We start from the raw sequence: 26,952 nt of genomic DNA, 5'->3' as shown, positions 1-26,952 counted from the left end.
ATAACGTTTCAACTCGCAGACATAACGTTTCAACTCGCAGACATAACGTTTCAACTCGCACACATAACGTTTCAACTCGCAGACAAAACGTTTCAACTCGCAGACATAACGTTTCAACTCGCAGACATAACGTTGCAACTCGCACACATAACGTTTCAACTCGCACACATAACGTTTCAACTCGCACACATAACGTTTCAACTCGCACACATAACGTTTCAACTCGCACACAGAACGTTTCAACTCGCAGACAAAACGTTTCAACTCGCACACATAACGTTTCAACTCGCACACATAACGTTTCAACTCACAGACATAACGTTTCAACTCGCAGACATAACGTTTCAACTCGCAGACATAACGTTTCAACTCGCACACATAACGTTTCAAGTAGCACACATAACGTTTCAACTCGCAGACATAACGTTTCAACTCGCAGACGTAACGTTTCAACTCGCACACATAACGTTTCAACTCGCACACATAACGTTTCAACTCACAGACATAACGTTTCAACTAGCGCACATAACGTTTCAACTCGCACACACAACATTTCGTGAATATTTAGTGGAGAGTGAATTAGATATTGAAGATTGTATAAAGGACTTAAAATGTAAGTAATATGGTGATTGTCCCTTTCAGGGCAACACAGCAGAGTAAGGTTCACATGGCCTGTTTGACCAGAGTGTGGAATCACCCCATGATGACAGACATTTGGATTGGAATTCTCCAGCCGTTGGGATTCTCAGTTTCTTCCCGCAGCACATCCCTGTCCGCGTGTTTCCCGGCGGTGCGGGGTGGCTTCAACGGGAATCCCATTGGCAAGCTGCGGGAGTAGACAATCCCACCGCAAGCGAAAGGCGTGCCACCGAGACACACGCGGCTGGGGGACCAGAGAATCTCGCCCATTCTGTTTCCTCCTGACTGCATCCCCTCCAACGCATTGACAATATTCCAAAATTGCAAGGTTGGCAATGCCGGGAGTCGGGCCAGCGGGCGTCTTGCCACTTGGAGGGAGGGTTAAGGGGGAGCGTGTGTTGGGCGGGGTCTTCCCAAGGTTGGGGGCTGGGGGTGAGGGGGGCATCAATAAAGTGAGGGGGGTCCTGAAGGGGGGATGAGTTCGGAAGATGGGCAGCTGGTCAAAGGGGCAGCCAGATCTGCAGACGGCCTGTCCTGCTGGTGGGTTCAGCTGGCCAGCTGGAAATTACTGCTAAGTGTGGCCTCACCGGAGAGCGACTCCCTGAGCGAGGACAAAACAAGCAGCAACGGTTCTGTTGAATGACAGGGTCACTGCGGAGCATGTTGAAGTCTCAGGTGGGCATTGCCCGGGACTGCGGAGCATGTCGAAGTCTCAGGTGGGCATTGCTGAGGTGCTCCAGAGTGTGGCCTGCTCACAGAGGTGACTGGCTGAAGGCGTCAACTCCATGGTGCAGACAATGGGGAGCCGCCAAACCCCGATGATGCAGGGACCTCAGAAGCTCCCTCAAACTGACCCCGTATCCCAAGGTGCCTCCCAGGGCCCAACGGAGGCCGTCCCGGAGCCTTCCAACAGGGAGACGACGGCGATCACCAGTCCTCCTAAATGCACCCCCCCCTCCTCGAAAACATCGCGTCTCGAGGTCAGCGGGCGAAACAGGGTGGCTTGTGCCACCAGCAAGTCAGGCCTCTGGCCCCAGGGCCCCCAGAGAACCCGCTGAAGCGACAACAAAGGCCACAGGCAGCAGGCTGGCTGCACCTCTGCATTCTGGGGGCAAAGCTAGACGCAGCAGCAGAACACGGAGGGCTAAAAAGGTTGAGGATGACTGCGAGGGAACTGGCGGAGGTGGTGGGGAGGGGCGGGGGGGGTGGTTACGTCCCCTTGGGTGGCTATGGGCAGTGGGGTTTCCATTGCTCACTATTGAAACACGTTACACCCGGGACATGTGAAGCCTCTGTCACGTTGTTTCACGCTCCGCAGTGCCTGGCATGCACCCCCCCTCCTCCCCTGGTGTCCTCTGCTCCACCCCAGCCCCAGCCTCACTGGCACAGTGGTCCAGACAGGGTCAGACTATGGCTCAGATTGAGGAGCTCCGGGCCCACCTCCCAGCGGGTTACCATCACCCCCCTGCCGAGAACATTGACGCCACTTCACGGACGCTCTAGCGGGCTGTAGGTTGGGAGATGTTTCCCGTTTCTACCCCGGGATCATCGAGTCTCCCAAGCCTACCCCAACCTTACCTCCCCCACCTCCTCTCGGGTTGTCCTCCGATGGGCCTGCTGGGCTGGGAGACCCTGCCCTGCTCACACGGGCCTCATTCTATCCGACCTCCACCTCGGTCCCCGGTCTCCGTACTGCCACAGTCGAGGCCCCGGACACCGGACCCCCAGATCCGTGCCAGGAACCCAACTAGGACCGGGCTTGGGTTCCCTCCCTGATCCACACACTCGCCCTCTGGCCATGGGGATAGCCCCGTGCTGAAGCCCAACTCTTGGGTGTTTGATTGTTGGCTGCTGCCCCTGTTGTGTTGACGCCAGGGTTCAGGCGCAGTGTCCAGTCCGCACAGTCTGATAGCAGCTGTCCATGCAGCACGTCATCTGACTTCCTCGCTCACCTTGCTCCAGGACATAGAACCAAAAGAGGCGGCAGCAAGCAAAACGTACGAACTTCCAGACATTAAACATTGACACAGTCAGCAGTACAATGCAAGCTGCAGGAGCAGTCCTTCAGCTCCCACACTGGCAGCTCCCAGCCGCACCTTCTCAAACGCAGGGGGAATCATTCCCAGAATGCTACGCTGACACGGGGCACAGTAGAAGAGCGAAAGAGCACCCCTTCCCCTCCTTTAGACGGGTATTGGGCCTGTTTACCCCCTCCCTTTGCCTCATTCCAGGCCGGCCGCAGAAACAGAAGAGGCGGCGGCAAACAAACACTCGGCCTTCAGGCATTTCGCAACCACAAACAGGAGCTCACAGCAAACACGTCCTGCCGCCAGCTGAGAATGGTTTGTTTCTTAAACCGTCAACAATATCTTACAAAATTAACACAACCAAACAGCTGGACTTATCACGTATCCATTACCTGACAAGTAAAAGGCACTGTGCCAAACACACAAGCACTTTAATGCTACAGAATATTGGTATAAACACAAAGCTACAACAGTGTGCTTATACAAATTGTAGCCATCTCAGAGGGCCACCTGCAAAGGACCATGGGAATTATGGCCAGCCCGGGACTCAGACAGACCCAGAGCTTGTGTGTATATTTGCCACCCAGATAGCTAGACACGATCGAAACCACAGCTCGTTTGCATTCTAATGGCCCATTTCCCCAGAACAAAGGAACCGTATTCAGGATACCGATACAGGTACAAACTAATAGGCGCCACACCCTTTACTCAGGGAGCCCAAACAGCCAAGCTCAATGATCGCTCAGGAGACGCCCAGCCATCAAGGCACCCGCCCCTTTATTGGCCAAAATCGAAGGCAGTGATCGAAGCCTGTCAAATTATTGGGTCCAAGTTAAGGACCGCCCCAAAGAGCGCAAAATCCCAGAGGGATAAGAAGAGACACAGCCGTGTGCTCGGTCTCTCTTAGATCCGGCCTCTGTCAACCCAAGTGCAGCATAGCGACCAGACAGACAAGTTCAAGACCAACGATCGCCACCAGGCGGATGAGCCCATCAGAAACAGAGCCACTTCCTCCACCCAGCCACGCAAGATCCGGACTAAGGCCTTGTCCATCTGCATAGAGCCGGTTGCCCTGAAGTTAAGTACAGGTTATTGTAGTTGTTAGGTGTAGTTTAACTTGTCGTGTTTTGTGTTGCAGGTCAAAGTAATCCTTCTGTGTAAATAAACCATCTTTGAACTTGAGCTGACTAACTAGTTGTGAGGTCCTTTGATCGATATCCGGTCAAGCCTTGTGGTGGTATCATTTGATACCTGGCGACTCTAAAGAGCATCATTATTAATTGTCAACATTATTGGAGCCGATTGGCAACATTATTGGCGACACCTGACGGGACTCAAATTAGAAGTGATTTTGTCACTCCGAGAGAACCCACAAAACGTTGAATTCCAATTGTGAGAGAAAGAGAAAGAACCACAAGTGCAAGCCCGTAGCGACCAAATCACCGAATTTTAGAAATGTGTACTAACCTGCATGCATACTAACAGGGATATAAGGTAAGCTCGCTAGCATTGTGTCAAAACTATCGAGGGAACTGTGAACCGGAAAATAGCTAAGGCCATACCCGCAGTTCAAATCACCGCCTTAATGTTTCGAGATTCAGAAGGCCTCTTCATTAGCCAAGGATTGAGTAGCACATGTTAATTACCACACAGGTAACAAAACATGGTACCAGGGGTGTTGGCTCTAACAGAACTAGTTAGATTAGGTTAGACAAAAAGAGAAGAAAATTCAGACCGGATATTCGACTGTGGAAGACTTTGCAGCAAATGGATCCTCGACGACTAACTATGGGACTCATTGGACCTCTGGGGCAGCTGGAAACAACTGGCAATTTAAATTATAACTGGAAAAGATTTGAACAGATATTCCAAATATTTATCGCAGCTAATGATTTAAGCACGGTCTCTGATGCAACAAAAATAGCACTACTACTCTCAATAGGAGGGCATGAAGCTAGAGAAATCTATAATTGCTTTAATTACTTAGAAGGTGAAGACAACACCAAAATAGAAGTAATACTCAAAAAATTTGATGAACCGTGTATGAGTCAGTCTGGAGAGATGCTGGAAAGATTTAACTCTTGTCATAAATGCCAGAGAAACGGAAGGCCCATCACTGATTTAATCACAAATCTCAAGTTAATACCACAAGGCTGTGATTGTGCTGATTTCAGCGACACTATGATAAAGGATCAATTAATTTCTGGACTACCTGATAAAAATTTGAAGGAAGAACTTTCACACGATAAGTATCTAACTCCAGAAATTGCTATACAATTATGATCAAAAACAAAATCAATACTGTGAGTCTTTACAAACACAGAATCAGTACCTAGAAAACAAAATCGGTAAAAAATGGCGCGAACACTCAGCGCGAGGCAGAGGCAGGATCTCACTCGATGCAACGGCACTTTTTGAGTGGCAGCCACCTCGAGCGAGAGCGTTCCGGCCAGTACGCACATGCGCACTTCTCAAAAAGAAGGAAAACGGCAAAATACACTCGAGACGCCGCGCACGCGCAGTTGCGAAAGGAGCGCGCAGTAAAGGAAACTCGAATTGCGCATTCGCAATCGATTCCTACGCATGACGTCATGAGCGGCACGACATCAGAGGACCCGGGCCACGCCCACTTAAAAGGGAAATGCACGAAAATGAACGAAAAGATATTTAAAGCTGCAAAACCAAATTTTCTTACATCAAAAGACAGAACAATGCCCGAACTTACACCAGCAGTTAAAAATAACCTCCGCAGCACCCTGGCACAAGCAGTTTGCACCACCCAAAGAGGAGAGCGCAGTGATTTGTTCATTGAAGAATACTACTCAGAAGATGATTTCTTCATTGGACACAGAAAGAACAATGACAAATCCGAAACAAAAAGAGATGATTTGTTCATTGAGGACTCCTGCTCAGACATGGCTGAGTAATTCGGAATTAATGATCATTGCATCAGCAACATGGTTGAAACGCTCATCACGACTCTTCTCATGGTAGATTAATCCAATACCACGATGCCATGGCAGATCGTCGATACATTGGATGACAGCAATACCCAAGAAGAAGACCACACCACACAGAGAGCACAGATCGACTCCACAGCGAGAACACTGCACGACTCCACAGAGAGCGATGAAAGACTCCACAGAGAGAGCGATGAAAGACTCCACAGAGAGAGCGGTGACAGACTCCACAGAGAGAGCGATGACAGACTCCACAGAGAGAGCGATGACAGACTCCACAGGGAGAGCGATGAAAGACTCCACAGAGAGAGCGATGAAAGACTCCACAGAGAGAGCGATGACAGACTCCACAGAGAGAGCGATGACAGACTCCACAGAGAGAGCGGTGACTGACTCCACAGAGAGAGCGATGAAAGACTCCACAGAGCAAGCGATGAAAGACTCCACAGAGCAAGCGATGAAAGACTCCACAGAGAGAGCAATGAAAGACTCCACAGAGAGAGCGATGAAAGACTCCACAGAGAGAGTGATGAAAGACTCCACAGAGAGAGCGATGAAAGACTCCACAGAGCAAGCGATGAAAGACTCCACAGAGCAAGCGATGAAAGACTCCACAGAGAGAGCGGTGACTGACTCCACAGAGAGAGCGGTGACAGACTCCACAGAGAGAGCGATGAAAGACTCCACAGAGAGAGCGGTGACAGACTCCACACAGAGAGCGATGACAGACTCCACAGAGAGAGCGATGACTGACTCCACAGAGAGAGCGATGAAAGACTCCTCAGAGAGAGCGATGAAAGACTCCACAGAGAGAGCGATGAAAGACTCCACAGAGAGAGCGGTGACAGACTCCACAGAGAGAGCGATGACAGACTCCACAGAGAGAGCGATGAAAGACTCCTCAGAGAGAGCGATGAAAGACTCCACAGAGCAAGCGATGAAAGACTCCACAGAGAGAGTGATGAAAGACTCCACAGAGAGTGATGAAAGACTCCACAGAGAGAGCGGTGAAAGACTCCACAGAGCAAGCGATGAAAGACTCCACAGAGAGAGTGATGAAAGACTCCACAGAGAGAGTGATGAAAGACTCCACAGAGAGAGCGATGAAAGACTCCACAGAGCAAGCGATGAAAGACTCCACAGAGAGAGCGATGAAGGACTCCACAGAGAGAGCGAAGAAAGGCTCCACAGAGAGAGCGATGAAAGACTCCACAGAGAGAGCGATGACAGACTCCACAGAGAGAGCGATGAAAGACTCCACAGAGCGAGCGATGAAAGACTCCACAGAGAGAGCGATGACAGACTCCACAGAGAGAGCGGTGACTGACTCAACAGAGAGAGCGATGAAAGACTCCACAGAGAGAGCGGTGAAAGACTCCACAGAGAGAGCGATGAAAGACTCCACAGAGAGAGCGATGAAAGACTCCACAGAGAGAGCGATGACAGACTCCACAGAGAGAGCGGTGACTGACTCCACAGAGAGAGCGGTGACAGACTCCACAGAGAGAGCGATGAAAGACTCCACAGAGAGAGCGATGAAAGACTCCACAGAGCAAGCGATGAAAGACTCCACAGAGAGAGTGATGACAGACTCCACAGAGAGAGCGGTGACTGACTCCACAGAGAGAGCGGTGAAAGACTCCACAGAGAGAGCGATGACAGACTCCACAGAGAGAGCGATGAAAGACTGCACAGAGAGAGCGGTGACTGACTCCACAGAGAGAGCGATGAAAGACTCCACAGAGAGAGCGATGAAAGACTCCACAGAGAGAGCGATGAAAGACTCCACAGAGAGAGCGATGAAAGACTCCACAGAGAGAGCGATGAAAGACTCCACAGAGAGAGGGATGAAAGACTCCACAGAGAGAGCGACACAAGCCTCCACAAAGAGAGCGACACAAGCCCCCACAGACAGCTTGGTGACAGACTCAAAAATGGAAGCAAGCAGACACTCCATTGCGAACGCCATGAATGAACAAGACTATGAAGGTATATCCACCTTGTCTGCACAACCAGCAGCAGTCTATGAAAGTCTACCAAGCTCATGTGAACAACAAAAAGAATATGACAGTCTACCCAGCTTATTTGAGCCACCAGAACCCAGCTCATTTAACCAACAAGAAGACACTGAATGTCTACCCACTGTATGTGAGACAAGTGACGAAGAAATCACAATTCCCATACAGGAGGTGCAGGATCACAGCGAGACTGACAGATCTCAGCTCATCTGTACAGAAGCACTCAACAATCAGATGAGGGCTACTCATGAGTCCAGAGAGACCACGTCAATTGAAATCTTGAAGAGTTTGACTCCAGAAGAGCAGCACCAAGACCCACAAGAGAACGAAATCGTGAAGATTTTGACTCAGGAGCACCAAGAGACCAATGACGATTCAAGTGAACCAGAAATGACTCTTAATGCATTGCAACATCTGACCATTCTCACAATTCTCAAGAAGAAACGCTCAATATGACAGACACCACAATGGACACTGACACCAATAACTGTGACAATGACTCAAATCACCCACGCGGAACACTCATTGAGCGCAACAAGAACAACAAGCACCGCAAGACGCACGGCAGAAACAAGAACAACAACAGCAACAACAAAAACAACATGCAGCGCAACAAGAACAAGAAAGACGACAAGGAGCCTAACAGAAACAACAAGCACGACAAGAAAAACGACACGAACAGCGACGAAAACAACAGAAACAGAAACAACAAGCATGACAAGGAAAACAACAAGAACAACAGGGAAAACAACAAAACCAGAAACAACAAGCACGACAACAACAACAACAAGAGCAACGACAAGAATGACAACGAAAACAGGGCAGCACGGTAGCATTGTGGATAGCACAATTGCTTCACAGCTCCAGGGTCCCACCACAAGTATAGAGAAAAAAGAAAGAAAGTCTAAATCAGACAACAAAGTGATTCGACGGTCACTTGATGGTCATTTAAACACAAGAACACTGGCGACGTTCACAAAGATATAACAACATCAACATCACCACTTCAACAACAGAAGGCGAAAGCAACTCAACCGAACAAATTCAGAAAGTTTGGACTCACAAATCTTTTTATTAAGATTGGCCTCATAAATACTAATTGGCTTTGTATAATCGTCAAGATCATCACAACGTGTACATAACATCATTTCTCTACCTATTTCACGCAAGCGAACAAACCTGAGAGACTAAATGTATTCACATTTGATGGACTAACTCATTGATTTTATGTAATGCATTGTAACACGAAAAAAAGGGGGATGTAGTGATCTCTATATGTGCATGTACACAAGGGGTTAATGTGTAATCAGTAGCACCACATGATCACTAGAGGGCCGGACCAACAGGGGTATAAAAGGCAACCACATTGGGTCTCGGGCTCTCTCGGGGGTGCACTGTGACTCGGGCAATAAATGTTCAGGTGGCTCGTGGAGTTACGTATAGTTACTGTAGTTAGATCTTGTTAACCTTAGCACTGGTATCAAAGTTAAAGTAAAGAACTCATGAAATTATTGTTATAGTTACTCAATAAACCTTTTATTACGACTGGATGGGTTCGAGTCTTCTTCATCGAGATTCAGAAGGCCTCTTCATTAGCCAAGGATTGAGTAGCACATGTTACCTACCACACAGGTAACAAAACAAACCCCAGAATGTAGGAGGAGGAATCCTACAGGAGATGAAAACGGCCATTTTAGATGTGATCGGGTACAACAAAGGAGACCCCCGTAGAAGGTTTAAACCGCTGTAGGCAAAAGAAGGGAGAGCATCCGACCGCATTTGCAGGTCGCCTTTGGATCCATTTTAAGGCCGTATTTGGAGATTTCAACCGCGCACACTTAGATAACGATGACACAACTAAATGGGCCCGCACCTTAGTCTCCCACGCCACAGAAGCAGGTCAAAAGGCTTGTGTGAATTACGACCTCGCAGACCACACAAAGAATGAAGTGTGGGTATTAAAGCAACTCACCAGAGCATGGGAACAATCCCTACACAGGAAGGCAGATCAGGAACAGATAGAAGTAAATATGCCCCCAGTTAGAACTAACCAGGACCCAGCGTGGTTAAATGAGGGTAGGTATGAAGGGCAGCACCTCAGAGCACAGGCACCACGAGGTTGCTATAATTGTGGACTCATGGGACATTACGCCCGCGAATGCCGACAAAACCCCCGAACCAGCAACGCCACCAACAACCACGCCCACCCCCCCGCCTAGGAACAATGTTAGGCCCATACGTAGTGTTAGCGCCCGTTCAGATAATTCAGCAATCAACCCCACAGATTGACAGTGTTCGGACTCCCCAACGTGGGTCTGTGACACACTCTGGGACAAATCAGGCAGACCAGTAGTCACAGTCCGGGGACATCCAGTAGAATTTCTTTGGGACATAGGAGGGTCCCGCACCACTTTAAACTCCTCCACACTATTCTAGCATGACAAATGGCCCACCACAGACACCATCACCCTTAGTGGATTTACCGGACACGTACAGCAGGGATACATTGCAGCCCCCGTAGATATTCGGACAGGAACCAGAAGCAGCAGACACCCCATTATTTTAGTTGACTTGCCCCAAAAAGCCGAGCACATTCTAGGAATCGATTTTATGAGCTCCCACAACCTTTCTTTTGATGCCGTGGATAGATGTGTATGGAAAATGGCCAAAACAGCGAGAGCCCCTGCCACGCTCACAGCAGGGGACTATGAACATAGGATTTGCTCAGTAGCAGACTATTGGTTTGATCCGCAAACAATTAGTACAGACTTCGAGAGGTCCTCAGAAAGCATAAAGCTTCCTTTGCCCAACACAAACACGATTGTGGGAAGATCCCAGGAATGGTCACAATTTCAGGTCCCGATCCTAAGCCGCAGAGGCAATACGGTTTCCCACAGTAAGCCGCGGGCGAGATTTCAAAAGCCATCAATAACTTATTCGATCAAGGAGTAATTCGGCCGGTCGCCTCAACAAATAATGCCCCAATTTGGCCCGTGAAAAAAACCAATGGTTCTTGGCGACTGACAATCGACAACCGAGAACTTAACAAGGTCACCCCTTTAGCAGCCCCACCATTGCCACGAGTCCCGAGACCATGCTCAAGCAGGGAGTACAGGCAAAGTACTTCACAGTGCTGGACATCAGCAATGGCTTTTGGTCCATCCCGCTAGACAAGACCAGTCAATATAAGTTTGCGTCCACATTTCAAGGGCAGCAGTACACGTGGACATGCCTCCCGCAAGGATTCCACAACTCCCCCTCCATTTTCCACCGGCAATTGGCCAACGGACTTTCCAAATTTTCAGGCCCCGAATGCCTTATACAATATGTGGACGACTTACTCCTGCAGACGGACACAAAAGAGGAGCATGTACAGCTCCTATCGGAATTACTTGGCCTCCTACAATCCATTGGAGGCGAGGTCAACCCCAAAAAAAGCCCATGTCTTAAAAGAAAAGCTTCATTATTTAGGCACCATTATCACCCACGGGAAGGGAGAGAGCGAACAGAAGCGAATTGAGTCAATAGTTAAATTGCCCCTGCCCGACAATATCACTGCACTCCGGTCATTCCTAGGATTAGTTGGAGATTGTAGGAACCATATAGATGGTTTTGCCACAAAAGCAGCCCCACTCTCAGAGCTCCTTAAAAAGAATGCCCCATGGGAATGGCTCCCTCCGCACCCAGCCGCCATCGATTAATTAAAACGTGCCCCTCCAGCACAGACATGGCCGCCTAGGACCCGTAGCCTGTGCCTCATGAATTTTGGATCTCGTAGAGCAAGGATTTACAGCCAGCGAACGGCACTTGCTTGCAGTATTTTGGGCAGTGCAGTATTTTGCACACATCACAGGCCTTAACCCAGTCACGATTTTAACCGAGCACGCCCCAACGCAGCTGTTGTTAGATGGTAGGTTAAAGGACAGTTCAGTCAGCCAGGTCAAAGCAACCCGCTGTACACTGTTGTTACAAGGAAGGGACATTACAGTCAAACGGACAAAGCCCCACACATTTCTAGAAGATAACCTTCAGTATGCAGGGACCCCACATGAGTGCCAGATCATAGCAGCCCAACACCACACAGGGCCCTTTATTCCGAAGTCACTGCACATACGAGTAGGCAGTAAAATGCAGAATCCACACACCATAGACAATGCTCTAAAGATTTATGTAGACGGTTCCTCCACGATAGAAAATGGAAAGAGAATAATTGGTTGCACAGGGACGCGCATTAGAAGAAATATCTTTCAAATTGCCCGGCCACCTAGGATCACAAGCAGCGGAACTAGCAGCCACAACATATGTAGTGCAGCACCCCGATTCCTTTCCAACCCCCGCAGACATACATTCGGACAGTTTATATGTCTGCAATAGCTTGACAGAATTCCTGCCCCTGTGGGAACCTCGAGGATTCGTATCCGCTGATGGTAAAGCCCTACCCTCAGCCCCATTGTTGAAACACATTCTTAGGACAGCTAAAGACCGCACGTACGGTATTATTAAAGTGAGAAGCCATCATCGTTCCTCCCCACCCGGTAACGTAAAGGCAGACGTCTTAGCTAACGCCACGGTCACTTCTGGCAACCCCCCCGAAAGTGAACCGATACACGCAGTCCAGGTTTCACAGGCCAGTATCGAGGATTTTGGCCAGGCCCAAAAGGCAGACGACACTTTCAAAACAGGTTTTAGACGGTAACTTCCCAGCCCCCTACGACAAATGCAAGGACACACTGACGGTACAGGACGGTATAGTTTTGAAAAATAGAATTTTGTGGTCCCCACCCAGGACAGAAACCAAATAATTTACCAGTTTCATGACGGACACGGACATCAGGGGATAGACAATACCATTGCCCATTTAAAACCTTTGTGCTGGTGGCCAGATTTAAAATCCGATGCAACACATTACGTTGAGAATTGTTTAATCTGTGCACAGAACAATCCTGAAAGGTACGCCAAGAAGGGACAATTGAGACACACCCGACCTGTTAATGGTCCTTGGACAAATTTGCAACTCGACTACATTGGCCCCCTCCCCCCTTGCAGAAATGGTTTCAAATACGTATTAGTGGTAATCGATACCTTTACAAAATGGGTAGAAGCATTTCCCTCAGGGACAAGCACGGCAAAGGCCACAGCTAAGATTTTGACCCAACAGATATTCACACGCTGGGGATTCCCCCGCAGCATGGAGTCCGACGAAGGTTCCCACTTCACCAGCAGAGTCAGGCAAAATGGCCTGACGGTTTTTGGAATCAGGCAAAAAATTCCACATAGCGTATCACCCCCAATCCAGCGGCATGGTTGAACGAATGAATCGCACCTTGAAAGCGACCATTAGAAAGATGGTGCAACAGAATAATACACAGTTCTCCCATTAGCTTTCATGTTTATTAGAACACCGTTTCCAGTTCCACAGGTTTCACCCCCCACGCTCTCCTGCCCGGACGGCCCATGAAAGGAATTGAATATTTGTTAGGTCTCGATTTGGCAAGCCCCACTGTCACCGCCCTCACCCATGGAAAAGCGGGCCAACAAGTCACAGACAATCTTCAAGCAACACAGCCCGCTGCAGGCGACCGACTAGGCGCGAGAAGAAAACAGAGTAAAGCCTGCTTTGACAAAACCGTCCACCCCGTAGAGTACACAGTCGGTCAGCAAGTAATGGTTTCCCTTTACAACCCCAGTTCTTTCCTCTCCCCCAAATTTGCAGGACCCTACTCCATTTCAGACAAAGTGAGCCCCTCTGTGTGCAAGATAACATACCCAAATGGTAAAACTGGTTGGTTCCACATCAACCAGCTCAAAGTCTATGGAACCCAATGTAGCCACTCCCACCACATCTCCCTAGCAATAGCAGACGATCCCGCCCCGCCCATCGACAACCTAGTCCAACCCTCCCCCAGCCATGCCAGAAGGTCCACGCCCACAGACCCGACCTTCTCTCCGCCCACAGGTACGACCTTCCACCTTGAGCTTGAATCCGACGACAGCACCAGCCTCCCCCAATTGACCACGATCAGCCTCCCCGGCCCCGGTCACTCCAGCCCCCGGTACCACGGCCAAGGCATGTTTGGTCCCCTAGACCCCCTTCCAGAACCACCGCCACCGCCCAAGAACAGTAACTTGCCCTTCACTGCCACCGCCCCTATGCCTCATGACAAACGAACCCCTTTTTGGCACCGCGACTCTCTGCTCTTTCATTGTGGTTTAAAGAATGCCCTTTGCCACAGTCTGTACACTCATCCCTTTACCTTCCGCGCCCCTCCGGTCGTTCCCCACCTGCTATTTACACATTTGACACACTTGGTTGCCACATATATGCTGCAATACGCGAACTACCTCTGGACCGAGGGACGACGAAACTCTATAAAACTGGCCGACCTAAAACTCGGCTAGTTAAGATGAGCCTCAGCCATCACTGGTTGCAGTAAAGGAAAGACTGGACGGATAAATTGTCCTCCCACTCCCCGCATCGACCTCCAGCCGCGAGGATCTCTGCACCTCCAATGACATTGTTTTTGGCAATGTCTTGTCTCTCAAAATGTTATTTCAAAAAAAAAATGAGGGAGGTGACGATTCTAATGGGCAATTGAAGTTAAGGAGAGAAAGACAAATAAACGAGATATTAACCGAAGATAATAACAAATATTATGCTCGCGCCCCCAGGAATATAAGGAAAACGGAAGACAGAAGATAAGGTGAAGAGAGGACCGATGACCTACATTGTGATCATCGCTGGACTCCTACAACTGCGCGCGTTACAAGCCTCTGTACCCCACACCACACCAGCCCCGAACATGACCACACAACATGACACCCCTAGCCCGGACACCACACCACACATAGAGATAGGCACTGAAACCCCCCACTTGGTGAGAAAACACAGACACTGTAGAGGCTCTTCTGGTAATTTTAATAATCTGCAGTGTCATCCAGAGACTTAGACATCCGCATATGGTGAAAAAGAGCCGCCCGCTCCCCGATATATACCCTCCGAGACCCCTTCTTTGGAATTCACCCAAATCAACAAGCACTGTAATCGCTGATACAAATAAAGACCATATACCGCTGTAACTTTGATAGATTAAGTCGAAATGTGATGCTGCTGTTTGAAATCTTGTATTGTACATAAGTTCTTTTTGATATTTGCCAGCAGCATGAGATGGCTTAGATAGTGTTAGTTAGATATTCAATTGGGCGGAACAGTGAAATGTTTTATAATGACCCGTTAGAAATTATGAATGCATGATGTGTTCATAAAAATGTTAGGTAAATGCTCCAAAAACATAGGACAGGGTAGTGTCGAACCTGTCCTTGACCAAGGGTAACCGGCACACCTGGGATGGATAAGGGATCAACAGTGTGATCCACCACGCTTTGCGTTCAGGATCAAGAGGACGGGATGTAGCCATCTCAGATAGCCACCTCAAAGGACCATGGGAATTATGGCCAACCCAGGACTCAGACAGACTCAGAGCTTGTGTGTGTATTTCCAACCCAGAGAAGCTAGACGTGATCGAAACCCTCGCTCGTTTGCATTCTAATGGCCCATTTCAATAATCTGTGCCGTAGGGGCACTCTTTTCCTTCCGCCTTCGCCATGGTCTCCACCATGGCGGAGGCGGAAGAGACCCCCTCCACTGCGCATTCGCGGGGATGCCGTGAGCGGCCGCTGACGCTCCCGCGCATGCGCCGCCCGGCAAAGTCAGTTTCGCGGCAGCTGGCATGCCACCAAAGGCCCTTCCCGCCGGCTGGCGGGGCGGAAATCAGTCCGGCTCGGGCCTAGCCCCTCAAGGTGAGGGCTCGGCCGCTCAAGGTGCGGAGACTTCCGCACCTTTGGGGCGGCGCGATGCCGGACTGATTCACGCCGTTTTTGGTGCCGGTCGGCGGACATCGCGCCGATATCGGAGAATCCCACCTCAGGTCTGGGAACTGAACATCCAGGAGTATTCAGTTTATTAAGAAGGACAGAAAAAAATGAAAAGGCGGGGGTGTTGCATTGCTGATTAAAGAGGATATTAACACAAATCCTTACGGGGAGAGCTGGGAAACACTTAGGGGAAATAATATCAGTGGGGATTGTATAAAGATGTCCAAACTGTGGGATGATACTGGGAATGCCATTAAACAGGAAATTAGAGATGCATGCAAGTCTGTTGTGTGCCACTTTATCAAATGTCTTCTGTTGCATGCAATTATGGAGAATTTTAATCTGCATATTGACTGGGCAAATCAAAATTGTAGCAATATCGCAGAGGAGGAGCTCCTGGAATGTATATGGGATGGTTTTCTGGACTGAGGAACCAACCACGGAGCAGGCCATCCTCGACTGGGTGATGTGTAATGAGAAAGGAATGATTGGCAATCTAGTTGTGCAAGGCACTTTGGGGATGAGCGACCATAATATGAGCTGCGGTGCAGGATCTTTAGCAAAACAGCGCCAAGTAGGCCCTCCATCCCTGGCCCGAATCCGACCCCGGATTGCCATTTCCAGCAACATCTCCGCTCCAGCTCTCCTCCTTCCTCTCTCTCCTTCTTCCATGCAGCTCCACACTGGAAACAGGAGCAGCAACAGAGACAGAGAGAGTGGCTGCACCCACTTCGAAATCCTGAGCGAGTATGAGCTGCCCCAATGAGGGGGCGGGGTCTGAATGGGCCTCCTCCTGTTCCTGTGTAAGAGGTTCAACGGGCTGAATGGCCGTCTCCTGGCTCCTGTTGAAGAGGTTCAATTGGCCATTCCTATCCCCGTGGAAGAGGTTCAAGGGGCTGAATGGTCCATACTTGTGCCCAAGAGGTTGAATGAGCTGAATGGCCTGTGTTGTTCCTGTACAGTAGGTTAACTGGGCTGAGCCTTGTATTCCTGTGTTCCCAGTTGACCAAAGAATCTTAAACTGAATTTGTCCCTTTGAATTTTCTGGACTCCACTAAAATCAACTTGTTTTATTTGTTTTATTTTACAGGTGACTCGGAGAATGGCGACAGTTGTTGGTGCAAGTTACTGTTTCAAATTGCTTCAAATAAAGAAATCTATTTTGTTTTTAGTGCCCTCGTTGCTGATATTTATTGTACTTGGATATCTCAGCCAGTACAGGGTTGACTATTTGCATGTTGCAAAGTTACGTGACCACTCCTTCCTCATGTTGCCGAATAGCCGCTGTGAGACCCGGCCCCCATTCCTGGTCCTTCTGGTCACCAGTGCCCAGGACCAGTTGGAAGCTCGCTCGGCCGTTCGCCAGACCTGGGGCAGAGCGAGGACCACCCATGGCAAGAGGGTGGTGACCTACTTCCTGCTGGGGTACAGCCGAGAGCATCAGGAACAGCTGCAGAATGAGAGTTCACTGCACAAGGACATCATCCAGAAAGGTTTCACCGACAGTTATTACAACCTGACCCTCAAGGTGCTGATGGGCCTGGAATGGGTGGACCGATTCTGTCCGTCCACATCCTTCGTGATGAAAACTGATTCCGACATGTTTGTTAACGTGGATTATCTGGCCGAGCTCTTGTTGGGAATGAACCGCACAAACATTTTCACCGGCTTCGTCATGAGGAATTTCGGGCCTGTCAGGGATATATCCGATAAATGGTTCATCAGTGAACAAGAATATCCTCAGGAAAAATACCCACCATTCTGCTCCGGCACTGGGTACGTGCTGTCGGCCGATGTTGCCAATCGAGTCTGGAATATTTCCGGGATCATCCCCTACTTTAAACTGGAGGATGTTTACATCGGGCTGTGCTTGGCGGAGTTGAAGATTGATCCAGTGGAAATCCACTCGCAGCGGAAGTTCTTCAATAGGAAGGTGACGTTTTCTGTTTGCGAGTTTCGGAAACTCATCACCGCGCACCAGGTGAATCCCTCCGAGCTGCTGAGCTACTGGAAAGCACTGGGAGAGGCAGCAGGTGAGCACTGCCCTGTAGACGGGTGAAGGAGGGAGGTCACCTGGAAGAGGCTTCAGGCTGACCCCATCAAATACACTTCCCCTAATTCCCCTGCTGTTCAACATCATTGCAAATTTGTAAGCTCCCATCATCGGTGCTGATGATGTGCGGGCAAAATACTCATTGTACTTACAAAACTACCTCTATGGATGCTTTCAAATGTTAATGTGATATAGGGGCAGGTTTACCGCACCTCAGTGCCTAGCTTTTCCTTCACGTCTACAATCTGGGTTTGCATGTTCCTCTTTTCTGATTGGTCAGTGGGTTGAATTGGTGGACGGGTGTTGGGCCAGTGGAGAACGTTAGCTGCAAGGGGGTTAGAGAGCGCTGATAAATTCATTGCAAAACTACCCTCGTGGCACAGTGGTTATCACTGCTGCCTCACAGCGCCATGGACCAGGGTTCAATTCCCACCTTGGGTGACTGTGTGCGGAGTTTGCAGTTTCTCCCCGTGTCTCCGTGGGTTCCCTCCGGGTGCTCCGGTTTCCTCCCGCAGTCCAAAGGCGCGCAGGTTCGGTAAATTGGCCATGATAAATTGCCCCCCCCCTGCTTCCCAAAGGTTAGGTGGGGTTGCATGGATAGGGCGGGGGACCTAGGTTGGGTGCTCTTTCTGAAGGTCAGCCCAGAGCAATGGGCTGAATGGTCTCCTCCTGCACTGTAGGGAATCTATGCATGCTATGAAATGATCTCATTGAATGGCAGGGCAGACTTCTGCTTCAGGGTCATCTGGTGTAATGATCTAAGCATGGATTAAAACATATTTGCACAGCTTCAGACAAGTCGCAAAGTTTTGCAACAATTAAAGATAATCCTTAAATCTTTAAAATGTCTTTTCAAAGCACTTTGGCTTGGAGTTAAAACAAAATAACAGCCAAAAAAAAAGGTAATGTTAAAACATGCATTACTGATTATGCCTTTAAAGTGTGTGTGATGACTGTCGGGATTTCAGATATATTATTTTATCGATATTTGGTGCAGTAAGGTTTAAAAGCTTGCGTTAGCAGTGTTTTTAATGAATCTTGGGTTGAAAGACTTTGGGAGCCAGAAGTGTGATTAAAGCATCATAAAATGTTTGTGCTAATGGGACATTATTTGGATTAAGTAGATTCCCTGTAGAATTAATTAGATTTCAGCTTGGCAAGATGATTTAATTAATGGAAGGAGCCAAGGTATCAGGCATTTTACAGAAAAGCAGTTTTACTTGAGTGTTGATAATAACAATAATAATCATAATAATCTTTATTAGTGTCACAAGTAGGTTTACATTGGCACTGCAATGAAGACACTGAAAATGCCCCAGTTGCCATACTCTGGCGCCTGTCCGGGTACACTGAGGGAGAATTCAGAATGTCCAATTCACCTAATAGTATGGTGACCCAAGCCGTGAATTGAACCTGGGACCCTGGAGCTGTGAAGAAACAGTGCTAACCACTGTGCTATCGTGCAGATGTGAGCCGAAGTCATGCATCTCAGCTCAGTTAAAGATATGTCTGTAGATAGATTAGCAGTTTCTTTCCAAGCAGTTCAGAATGGTATGATTGGAAGGTGAGCTGAAACAATCCGAGAAGCTGCTTCTGAAGAAATACAGCCAGAGTTTCTGTATGGTTCTGGCAGGAATCAGGTATTTTCTTTAAAGCAGTGCCGAAAGAGCTCTTTGTCTCACAATAGAGATCCAGACATCTCTGCCAAGCCGCTATTCCTGAGTGCTAACTGTATTTCAACAGAGGACTGAGAGCTGAGATGTTTTTTGTTCTTGTTGTTTGAGTGGGAATAAAGATAGCAGTTAAGGGTTACTCTGATCGCTGTATTAATTAAGGGATAATTGTAAGTTATTTTCTGGTGTACTGTTAAAGATATATTATTACTGTGTGAGTAATAAAGTTTGCTTTAATATACCATACCTCTATTTTTCTGTGTAACCACTCCTGGAGCGAAGTGTCCTTTCGTCACAGTATGAAATAAAATATTGCGGTTTCTGTCCAGTGTCCTCGCCACCATTGAGGTTTGGGCTGGGATCGTAATATGAGGTTAACTAGTGCATGCCAGAAGCTGAAAATTGGTTTAAGAGAAGGAAAAGGGAGCTACTCACCGTCTCGAAAACGAGCAATGGGTGACTGTTGATTTCCTTTCAGTTCGCCAAACCAGCCTTTCTATTCCCTTTATTCTTTGACAATATGTTGGTGTAGTTTGCTGCATATTCCTAACCCCCTCTTTGTTATGACGCACTCAAGACTCGGGGGGGGGGGGGGGGGTCGGACCAATTAGTCTTTCCGTGAGTCTCATTGAGTATGAGCTCCCTTGCTGAGGGCAGAGCCTCGATCAGGGGAGCCTCTCTTTATGCAAGCTCGGCCTGAGCGAGAGCGGAGCAGGGACGTCCCAACTGGCCTCTATCTTTACTAATAACCACAATGTGCGAGTGTGTTCCGTGCATTGGACAAATGACCACACAAGTATTTAGTATAATCACAGTTTATTATTGAACATAGTATTAGTTCTATACTTCATAAATGACCCGCTACCACACATTAGACTATATCTAGGAGTTCAAACGACCATTACTTAACTTCCAAGTGACTGGCTCTGTGAAGGTTAAACAAGGCCTTTACCTGAATCCCCACGTGTGGCGGCTGGAGGTTGGCTGGTTCGTCTACGCTGAGTGTCGGCTTTCAGGTGGGGGTCGCAGTTCCTTGAACCTGGCCGGTCGATGTGCTGCAGTTGGGGGACAGAGGCCGGTCCCAAAAGAGGCAGAATGTTGGTTGCACGGTTCCTCTCATCCTCCGATCCTTCGCGCTCTTTTGGGCGGTCCCAGGTAGGGATCCAATGGACCGATAGGATTTCTATCACCCGGATCGATTCTGGCCAATTTAGAGCGGGGACCTTGATGGTTGGGCAGGTACTAGTCGTTATTGTCCAAGGCACATAGGCACTCCCAAATAAGGCAAACAGGCACCCCCCGAGTCTGTCACTTATGATAAATTTCAATCTGAGGCCCATTGTCCCGGGAAAGCCTGTCAGTGGCCGCTAGCAGGTGTGGGTTTTCTGCACACATCTGAGTTGTTGTTTGCAATATACACAAGTTGCGTCCTGTCTGTGTCCCACAATTCCCATCATCCTTTGCAGGTGGCCATTTTGGATGGCCACAGTGTACGGTTTCTTGTTCAATAACTGTAGAAGCCAGGTATTTCGAATACAACTAGTATAGGTAAAAGATAGCTGTTTAAGCATAAATGTTGAGCCCCAGTTTTAAATACCCAATTATACAGCATAATTCACTTTTACTGAGGTCCGTTGTTCTGGCAAATGCATATTTTCAAAGACAGTGTGACATTAAAACAGCACAGTTGCAAAACAATTTGACACTGCTTGTGCTAATTGTCAAGGCCAAGGGCTGAATACACAGCAACATGAAGGCACCATTGTTCACAATGCAGATAACAGCTGGGTCAGAAAAGCTGATGTTGCACATTGAAGATGGACGGCTTGCCATCAAATCAAATGTGTTTGAGTCTAACCCAAACCAATTAGGATTATATTGGGGTGTGATTAGATGACTTAAGACAGATATGAAATTGTATAACTGAAAAGTTTCCGCCCGCCATTTTAGTGTATTGTCTTTGGGGGTGTGTTGAGGAGATGTCTTAGTGTTGTCTTTCTGTTAGTTTAGTCAGTTTTGTCCTTTATAGTCTCCATTTTAGAGATGTCTTTTGGGGGTTCTGTCAGTCTACCAGTCTGTGTCAGTGATGTTAGTCCACTTTTGACTTTGAGTTTGAGTTTAGCTGAAGATTAGCTCTCTCTCTCTTCATGTTTCATTGCCAGACTTTGACCTTTTAAAAGTTACTTTCGAGCTGTCTGCCTAAGCAAAGAAAGATAACGTCTGTAATTCTCTGAAAGCTTCGAATTGTCTACGAATTGCCTTTTAAATGACTTTCAAATTGTAATCAAGCGACTACAAATAAAACAATTCCTTTTGGCACCTGAGAAGTTTATACTGCAAATTTCTGCTGAGTTCCAGTATTCGCAAAGTGCTACTGATAACCGAATAGCAGAGATTATATAAATTCCTTCAACTATACACAGTCGAATAATACAAGGAATCGAACAACTTAACACAGTCTACAAATAGTACAAATCTTACAACTTGTCGTATTGCGCCAGGACTTGATTCATCAACTAAGCTTCCCCCAAACTTGGCGTAGTTCGACAGGTTAAGATCCCATAAATTATAAGATTCCTATAATTGGCGAGCCAGCCAGGAGTCGAACCTAGAATCTTCTGATTACAAGTTATCCTAAAAATTATTAGATTCCTTCATTTTGGCGTAGTCAGGCAGAAGGGGTGAGTACTGAGGACGACCTTCGGAGGCCCAGGTGACGACGGAAAGCTTTGAAGATAATCGGAGGAGGTCGGGAACCTTCGGGAAGCTTCGGAGATAATCGGAGGAGGCCCTGAAGACAGCCGGAACCCACGGCTAGACTAGGGTAAGAAATATCTTTTTCACCCATTAACAGTCTTAAAGCCGCATCAATCAGTACTTCGACCCTTGAAAAGAACATTTTTTATAGACTGTGTTAAATAAATCAAGTGCCAGTCGGTCAGACTATCATAGACGTGACTGGAAGATGAGTCACTGCAGTAACTAAAATAAAACGGCAGTCAGCGATCAAGAAAAGTTATGGCTGATCCAAATCAAAGTGTAGATTCAGAGCCTTTAGCAGACAGAAAATTACTCCCCACTACATCCAAGGGGGGTGCTGGAATACCAGATGTTTCTGTTGAAGATATGTTGGGGGATTGTAGATCTTTCACTCGTAGACATTTTAACCTATGTGAAACCTCAAAAAAAATTGAATCAAAGTATGATATCCCCAGAGGACAGTTATCCTTCGATAATATCAAGAGAGCATGGGGAAAATGCACACGATTACACAGTGCAGAACGTGTAAAATGGTCCCTGGTAATTACAGGACAGATACACAGTCAGCAAGAGATCATTGTTAAAAATAAAAGAGATCATCAGCTTCAGTCCACTAAAGACCAACTAAGTGCAGTTCTTGAAGATTTGCAAGATGCAAAATCCAAACTTGAGCATTATGATGAAATTAGAACAGATTTGCAAAATAAAACCTCTGAACTCCAGCAGTTAAATGTTCAAATCGCAGAATTTCAAAATCAAGTTTTTAAAGTGGAGTCAAAATACCAACAGCTGCAATTAAATACTGAACGAAGTGATGATGAGTATAGGTCTACTAAAAGGCAACTAATTGCAGTTGTTGAAGAATTGCAAGATGCAAAATCCAAACTTGAAACAGATTTGCAAGATGCAAAATCCAAACTTGAGCATTCTGATGAAATTAAAACAGATTTGCAAGTTGCAAAATCCAAACTTGAGCATTATGATGAAATTAAAACAGATTTGCAAGTTGCAAAATCCAAACTTGAGCATTCTGATGAAATTAAAACAGATTTTCAAGTTGCAAAATCCAAACTTGAACATTATGATGAAATTAAAACAGAATTGCAAGATGCAAAATCCAAACTTGAGCATTATGATGAAATCAAAACAGATTTGCAAGTTGCAAAATCCAAACTTGAGCATTATGATGAAATTAAAACAGATTTGCAAGTTGCAAAATCCAAACTTGAGCATTATGATGAAATTAAAACAGATTTGCAAGTTGCAAAATCCAAACTTGAGCATTCTGATGAAATTAAAACAGATTTGCAAGTTGCAAAATCCAAACTTGAGCATTATGATGAAATTAAAACAGATTTGCAAGTTGCAAAATCCAAACTTGAACATTATGATGAAATTAAAACAGATTTGCAAGTTGCAAAATCCAAACTTGAGCATTCTGATGAAATTAAAACAGATTTGCAAGTTGCAAAATCCAAACTTGAACATTATGATGAAATCAAAACAGATTTGCAAGATGCAAAATCCAAACTTGAGCATTATGATGAAATTAAAACAGATTTGCAAGTTGCAAAATCCAAACTTGAGCATTATGATGAAATTAAAACAGATTTGCAAGTTGCAAAATCCAAACTTGAGCATTCTGATGAAATTAAAACAGATTTGCAAGTTGCAAAATCCAAACTTGAGCATTATGATGAAATTAAAACAGATTTGCAAGTTGCAAAATCCAAACTTGAGCATTCTGATGAAATTAAAACAGATTTGCAAGTTGCAAAATCCAAACTTGAGCATTCTGATGAAATTAAAACAGATTTGCAAGTTGCAAAATCCAAACTTGAACATTATGATGAAATCAAAACAGATTTGCAAGATGCAAAATCCAAACTTGAGCATTATGATGAAATTAAAACAGATTTGCAAGTTGCAAAATCCAAACTTGAGCAATATGATGAAATTAGAACAGATTTGCAAAACAAAACCTCTGAACTCCAGCAATTTCAAATCCAAGTTTTTAAAGTGGAGTCAAAATACCAACAGTTGCAATTAAATACTGAGCGGAGTGATGATGAGTATAGGTCCACTAAAAAGCAACTAATTGCAGTTGTTGAAGAATTGCAAGATGCAAAATCCAAACTTGAGCTTTCTGATGAAATTAAAACAGGTTTCCGAAACAAAACCTCTGAACTCCAGCAGTTATCTTTTCAAATAACAGAATTCCAAAATCAAGTCTTTGAAGTGGAGTCAAAATACCGACAATTGCAATTAAAAACTGAGCGAATTGAACTTGAAAATTGCAAGTTAGTGAAAGAAAGATGTGTTTTAGAAAGAAATATAAACAGCGTGACTGAACACTGCAATTCTTTGACAAACAGGCTTTCTGTACAAAAGATTGAACAAACTCAGAAAGCAGTCCAAGCCACCCACCTAGTGGCACAATCGACAATTGCACAGCCGAGATCAATTGTTAAAAATAAATCATTTTCTCTGTCGGATGAATCAGACGAAGATAGTGTTCCTACAATACAAAATACTAAAGCAATTCGACTAGCCCCTTTAAAACACAAACGGGTTAGAGTTGGAAGCAAAAAAATAGAAGAAGATGGTGAAACTATCACTAGAAACATATTTGACCACCAATGGGTTCATGAACAAATTGATCCTTCTAAAATTGACGAATGGTCCAAGGGTCTTCCACACCCTAAAAAGGGTGGTATGACCACATGGGATGGAATTCACAGATTACAAGCCATTTACAGTCTCCACCCATTTGATGGAGTACAAATTCTGACCATCATGCTAGGTACTCGTGTAATTTCAACCCTTAGAAATGAAGTAGAAGTTGCCCTTGGAGACGATTTGCAAAATTTAGAAGCTGGTTGGCTAACAATCAAGAATTGGCTATTACAATTTCGCCCCCCGAGGACCAATTGGTCTAAGATCACAGCTTGCTTTCAAAAAAATGATGAAGATATTCAGGATTTTGAGGAAAGATTTTTACATACTTGGATGGAATATTCAGGGATGACACTCGACCAGGAAAATGACACATGGGATGCAAGCACTTTAAGTCCATTAAAAACGGCTTTTATAACCGGAGTTAAACCTGGAGTTTCTGCTGCCTTGAATTTGGTTTTACCAGCTTGGGCCACAGCTGGCACATACCGAGACATAGTTGACCGATGCATTCAGATAGATCGTGGTTTGCACAATCAGGCAACTTTTAACACTGCAGCTGCTCAAATGCAGCCTATGGCACCTGCTCAAATCCAGCCCATGTTACCTGCTGCTCCAGCGGCGGCTGTTGCAGCACCTGCAGGAATATCAGCAGTAACTACAATTTCACCACCAGCGCCAGAGCAATCATGTACCCTTGCTCCATTAAAATCATGTAAGAAAATACCACAACGTCTTTTCTGTGGTAGAGTAGGACACTGGATGGCAAAATGCTATCATAAACAACGGATGGATTCAAGAGATGATAATGAAGTAGACAATGTTCACTACAATACATCTCCACCTTGTGGTCAACCATGTAACACGTACCAACAAGACACACCCAGTATGGCTTCTGGTCAGCAACACTGGCTAAGCAACTACAACCATGGTTTGCTTTTACAGTTAATCAACAACAGTATCACAATAGCCTAACTGTTTACCACATGGCTTTACAGAATCATCTCAGGCAACTGCCTGTTCGGCCTTCCACCATTATCCAATATGAAGATGATGTTCTGATAACCTCCATCAATAAAGATGATCATGACATCGGGACAGTGCAGCACTCCCCCAGTACTGACCCTCTGACAGTGCAGCACTCCCCCAGTACTGACGCTCTGACAGTGCAGCACTCCCTCAGCACTGATCCTCTGACAGTGCAGCACTCCCTCAGTACTGACCCTCTGACAATGCAGCTCTCCCTCAGTACTGACCCTCTGACAGTGCAGCACTCCCTCAGTACTGACCCTCTGACAGTGCAGCTCTCCCTCATTACTGACCCTCTGACAATGCAGCTTTCCCTCAGTACTGACCCTCTGACAGTGCAGCACTCCCTCAGTACTGACCCTCTGACAGTGCAGCACTCCCTCAGTACAGACCCTCTGACAGTGCAGCATTCCCTCAGTACTGACCCTCTGACAGTGCAGCACTCCCTCAGTACTGACCCTCTGACAGTGCAGCACTCCTTCAGTACTGACCCTCTGACAGTGGAGCAGTCCCTCAGTTCTGGCCCTCTGACAGTGCAGCACTCCCTCAGAACTGACCCTCTAACAGTGGAGCACCCCCTCAGTACTGACCCTCTGACAGTGCAGCACTCCCTCAGTACTGACCCTCTGATAGTTCAGCGCTCCCTCAGTACTGACCCTCTGACAGTGGAGCACTCCCTCAGTTCTGGACCTCTGACAGTGCAGCACTCCCTCAGTATTGACCCTCTAACAGTGCAGCTCTCCTTCAGTACTGACCCTCTGATAGTTCAGCACTCCCTCAGTACTGACCCTCTGACAGTGCAGCTCTCCCTCAGTCCTGATCCTCTGACAGTGCGGCACTCCCTCAGTACTGACCCTCCGACAGTGCAGCACTCCCTCAGTACTGCCCCTCTGACAGTGCAGCACTCCCTCAGTACTGACCCTCTAACAGTGGAGCACTCCCTCAGTATTGACACTCTGACAGTGCAGCTCTCCCTCAGTACTGACCCTCTGACAGTGCAGCACTCCCTCAGTACTGACCCTCCGACAGTGCAGCACTCCCTCAGTATTGACACTCTGACAGTGCAGCACTCCCTCAGTACTGACCCTCTGACAGTGGAGCACTCCCTCAGTTCTGGCCCTCTGACAGTGCAGCACTCCCTCAGTACTGACCCTCTAACAGTGGAGCTCTCCCTCAGTACTGACCCTCTGACTGTGCAGCACTCCCTCAGCACTGACCCTCTGATAGTTCAGCACACCCTCAGTA

The 26,952-nt window shown here is 47.0% G+C and overlaps 1 protein-coding gene across 2 annotated transcripts in view; it reads left to right on the top strand.

Moving 5' to 3' along the window:
• LOC140410144 (beta-1,3-galactosyltransferase 5-like) overlaps positions 1–19,483 on the top strand; it is a 153,828-nt gene extending 134,345 nt beyond the window's left edge. For both annotated transcript variants that reach the window (XM_072498103.1, XM_072498104.1), the window contains exon 2: positions 16,607–19,483. In XM_072498103.1, the coding sequence (XP_072354204.1) occupies positions 16,619–17,575 (957 nt within the window). In that variant the 5' untranslated portion in view covers positions 16,607–16,618 and the 3' untranslated portion in view covers positions 17,576–19,483. The remainder of the gene's footprint in view (positions 1–16,606) is intronic.
• Positions 19,484–26,952: the final 7,469 nt, after the last annotated feature.

The sequence above is a fragment of the Scyliorhinus torazame genome, chromosome 4, assembly GCF_047496885.1.
Source record: "Scyliorhinus torazame isolate Kashiwa2021f chromosome 4, sScyTor2.1, whole genome shotgun sequence".
Classification (NCBI taxonomy): Eukaryota; Metazoa; Chordata; class Chondrichthyes; order Carcharhiniformes; family Scyliorhinidae; genus Scyliorhinus; species Scyliorhinus torazame.
This window is presented reverse-complemented; position numbering and strand designations above follow the sequence as displayed.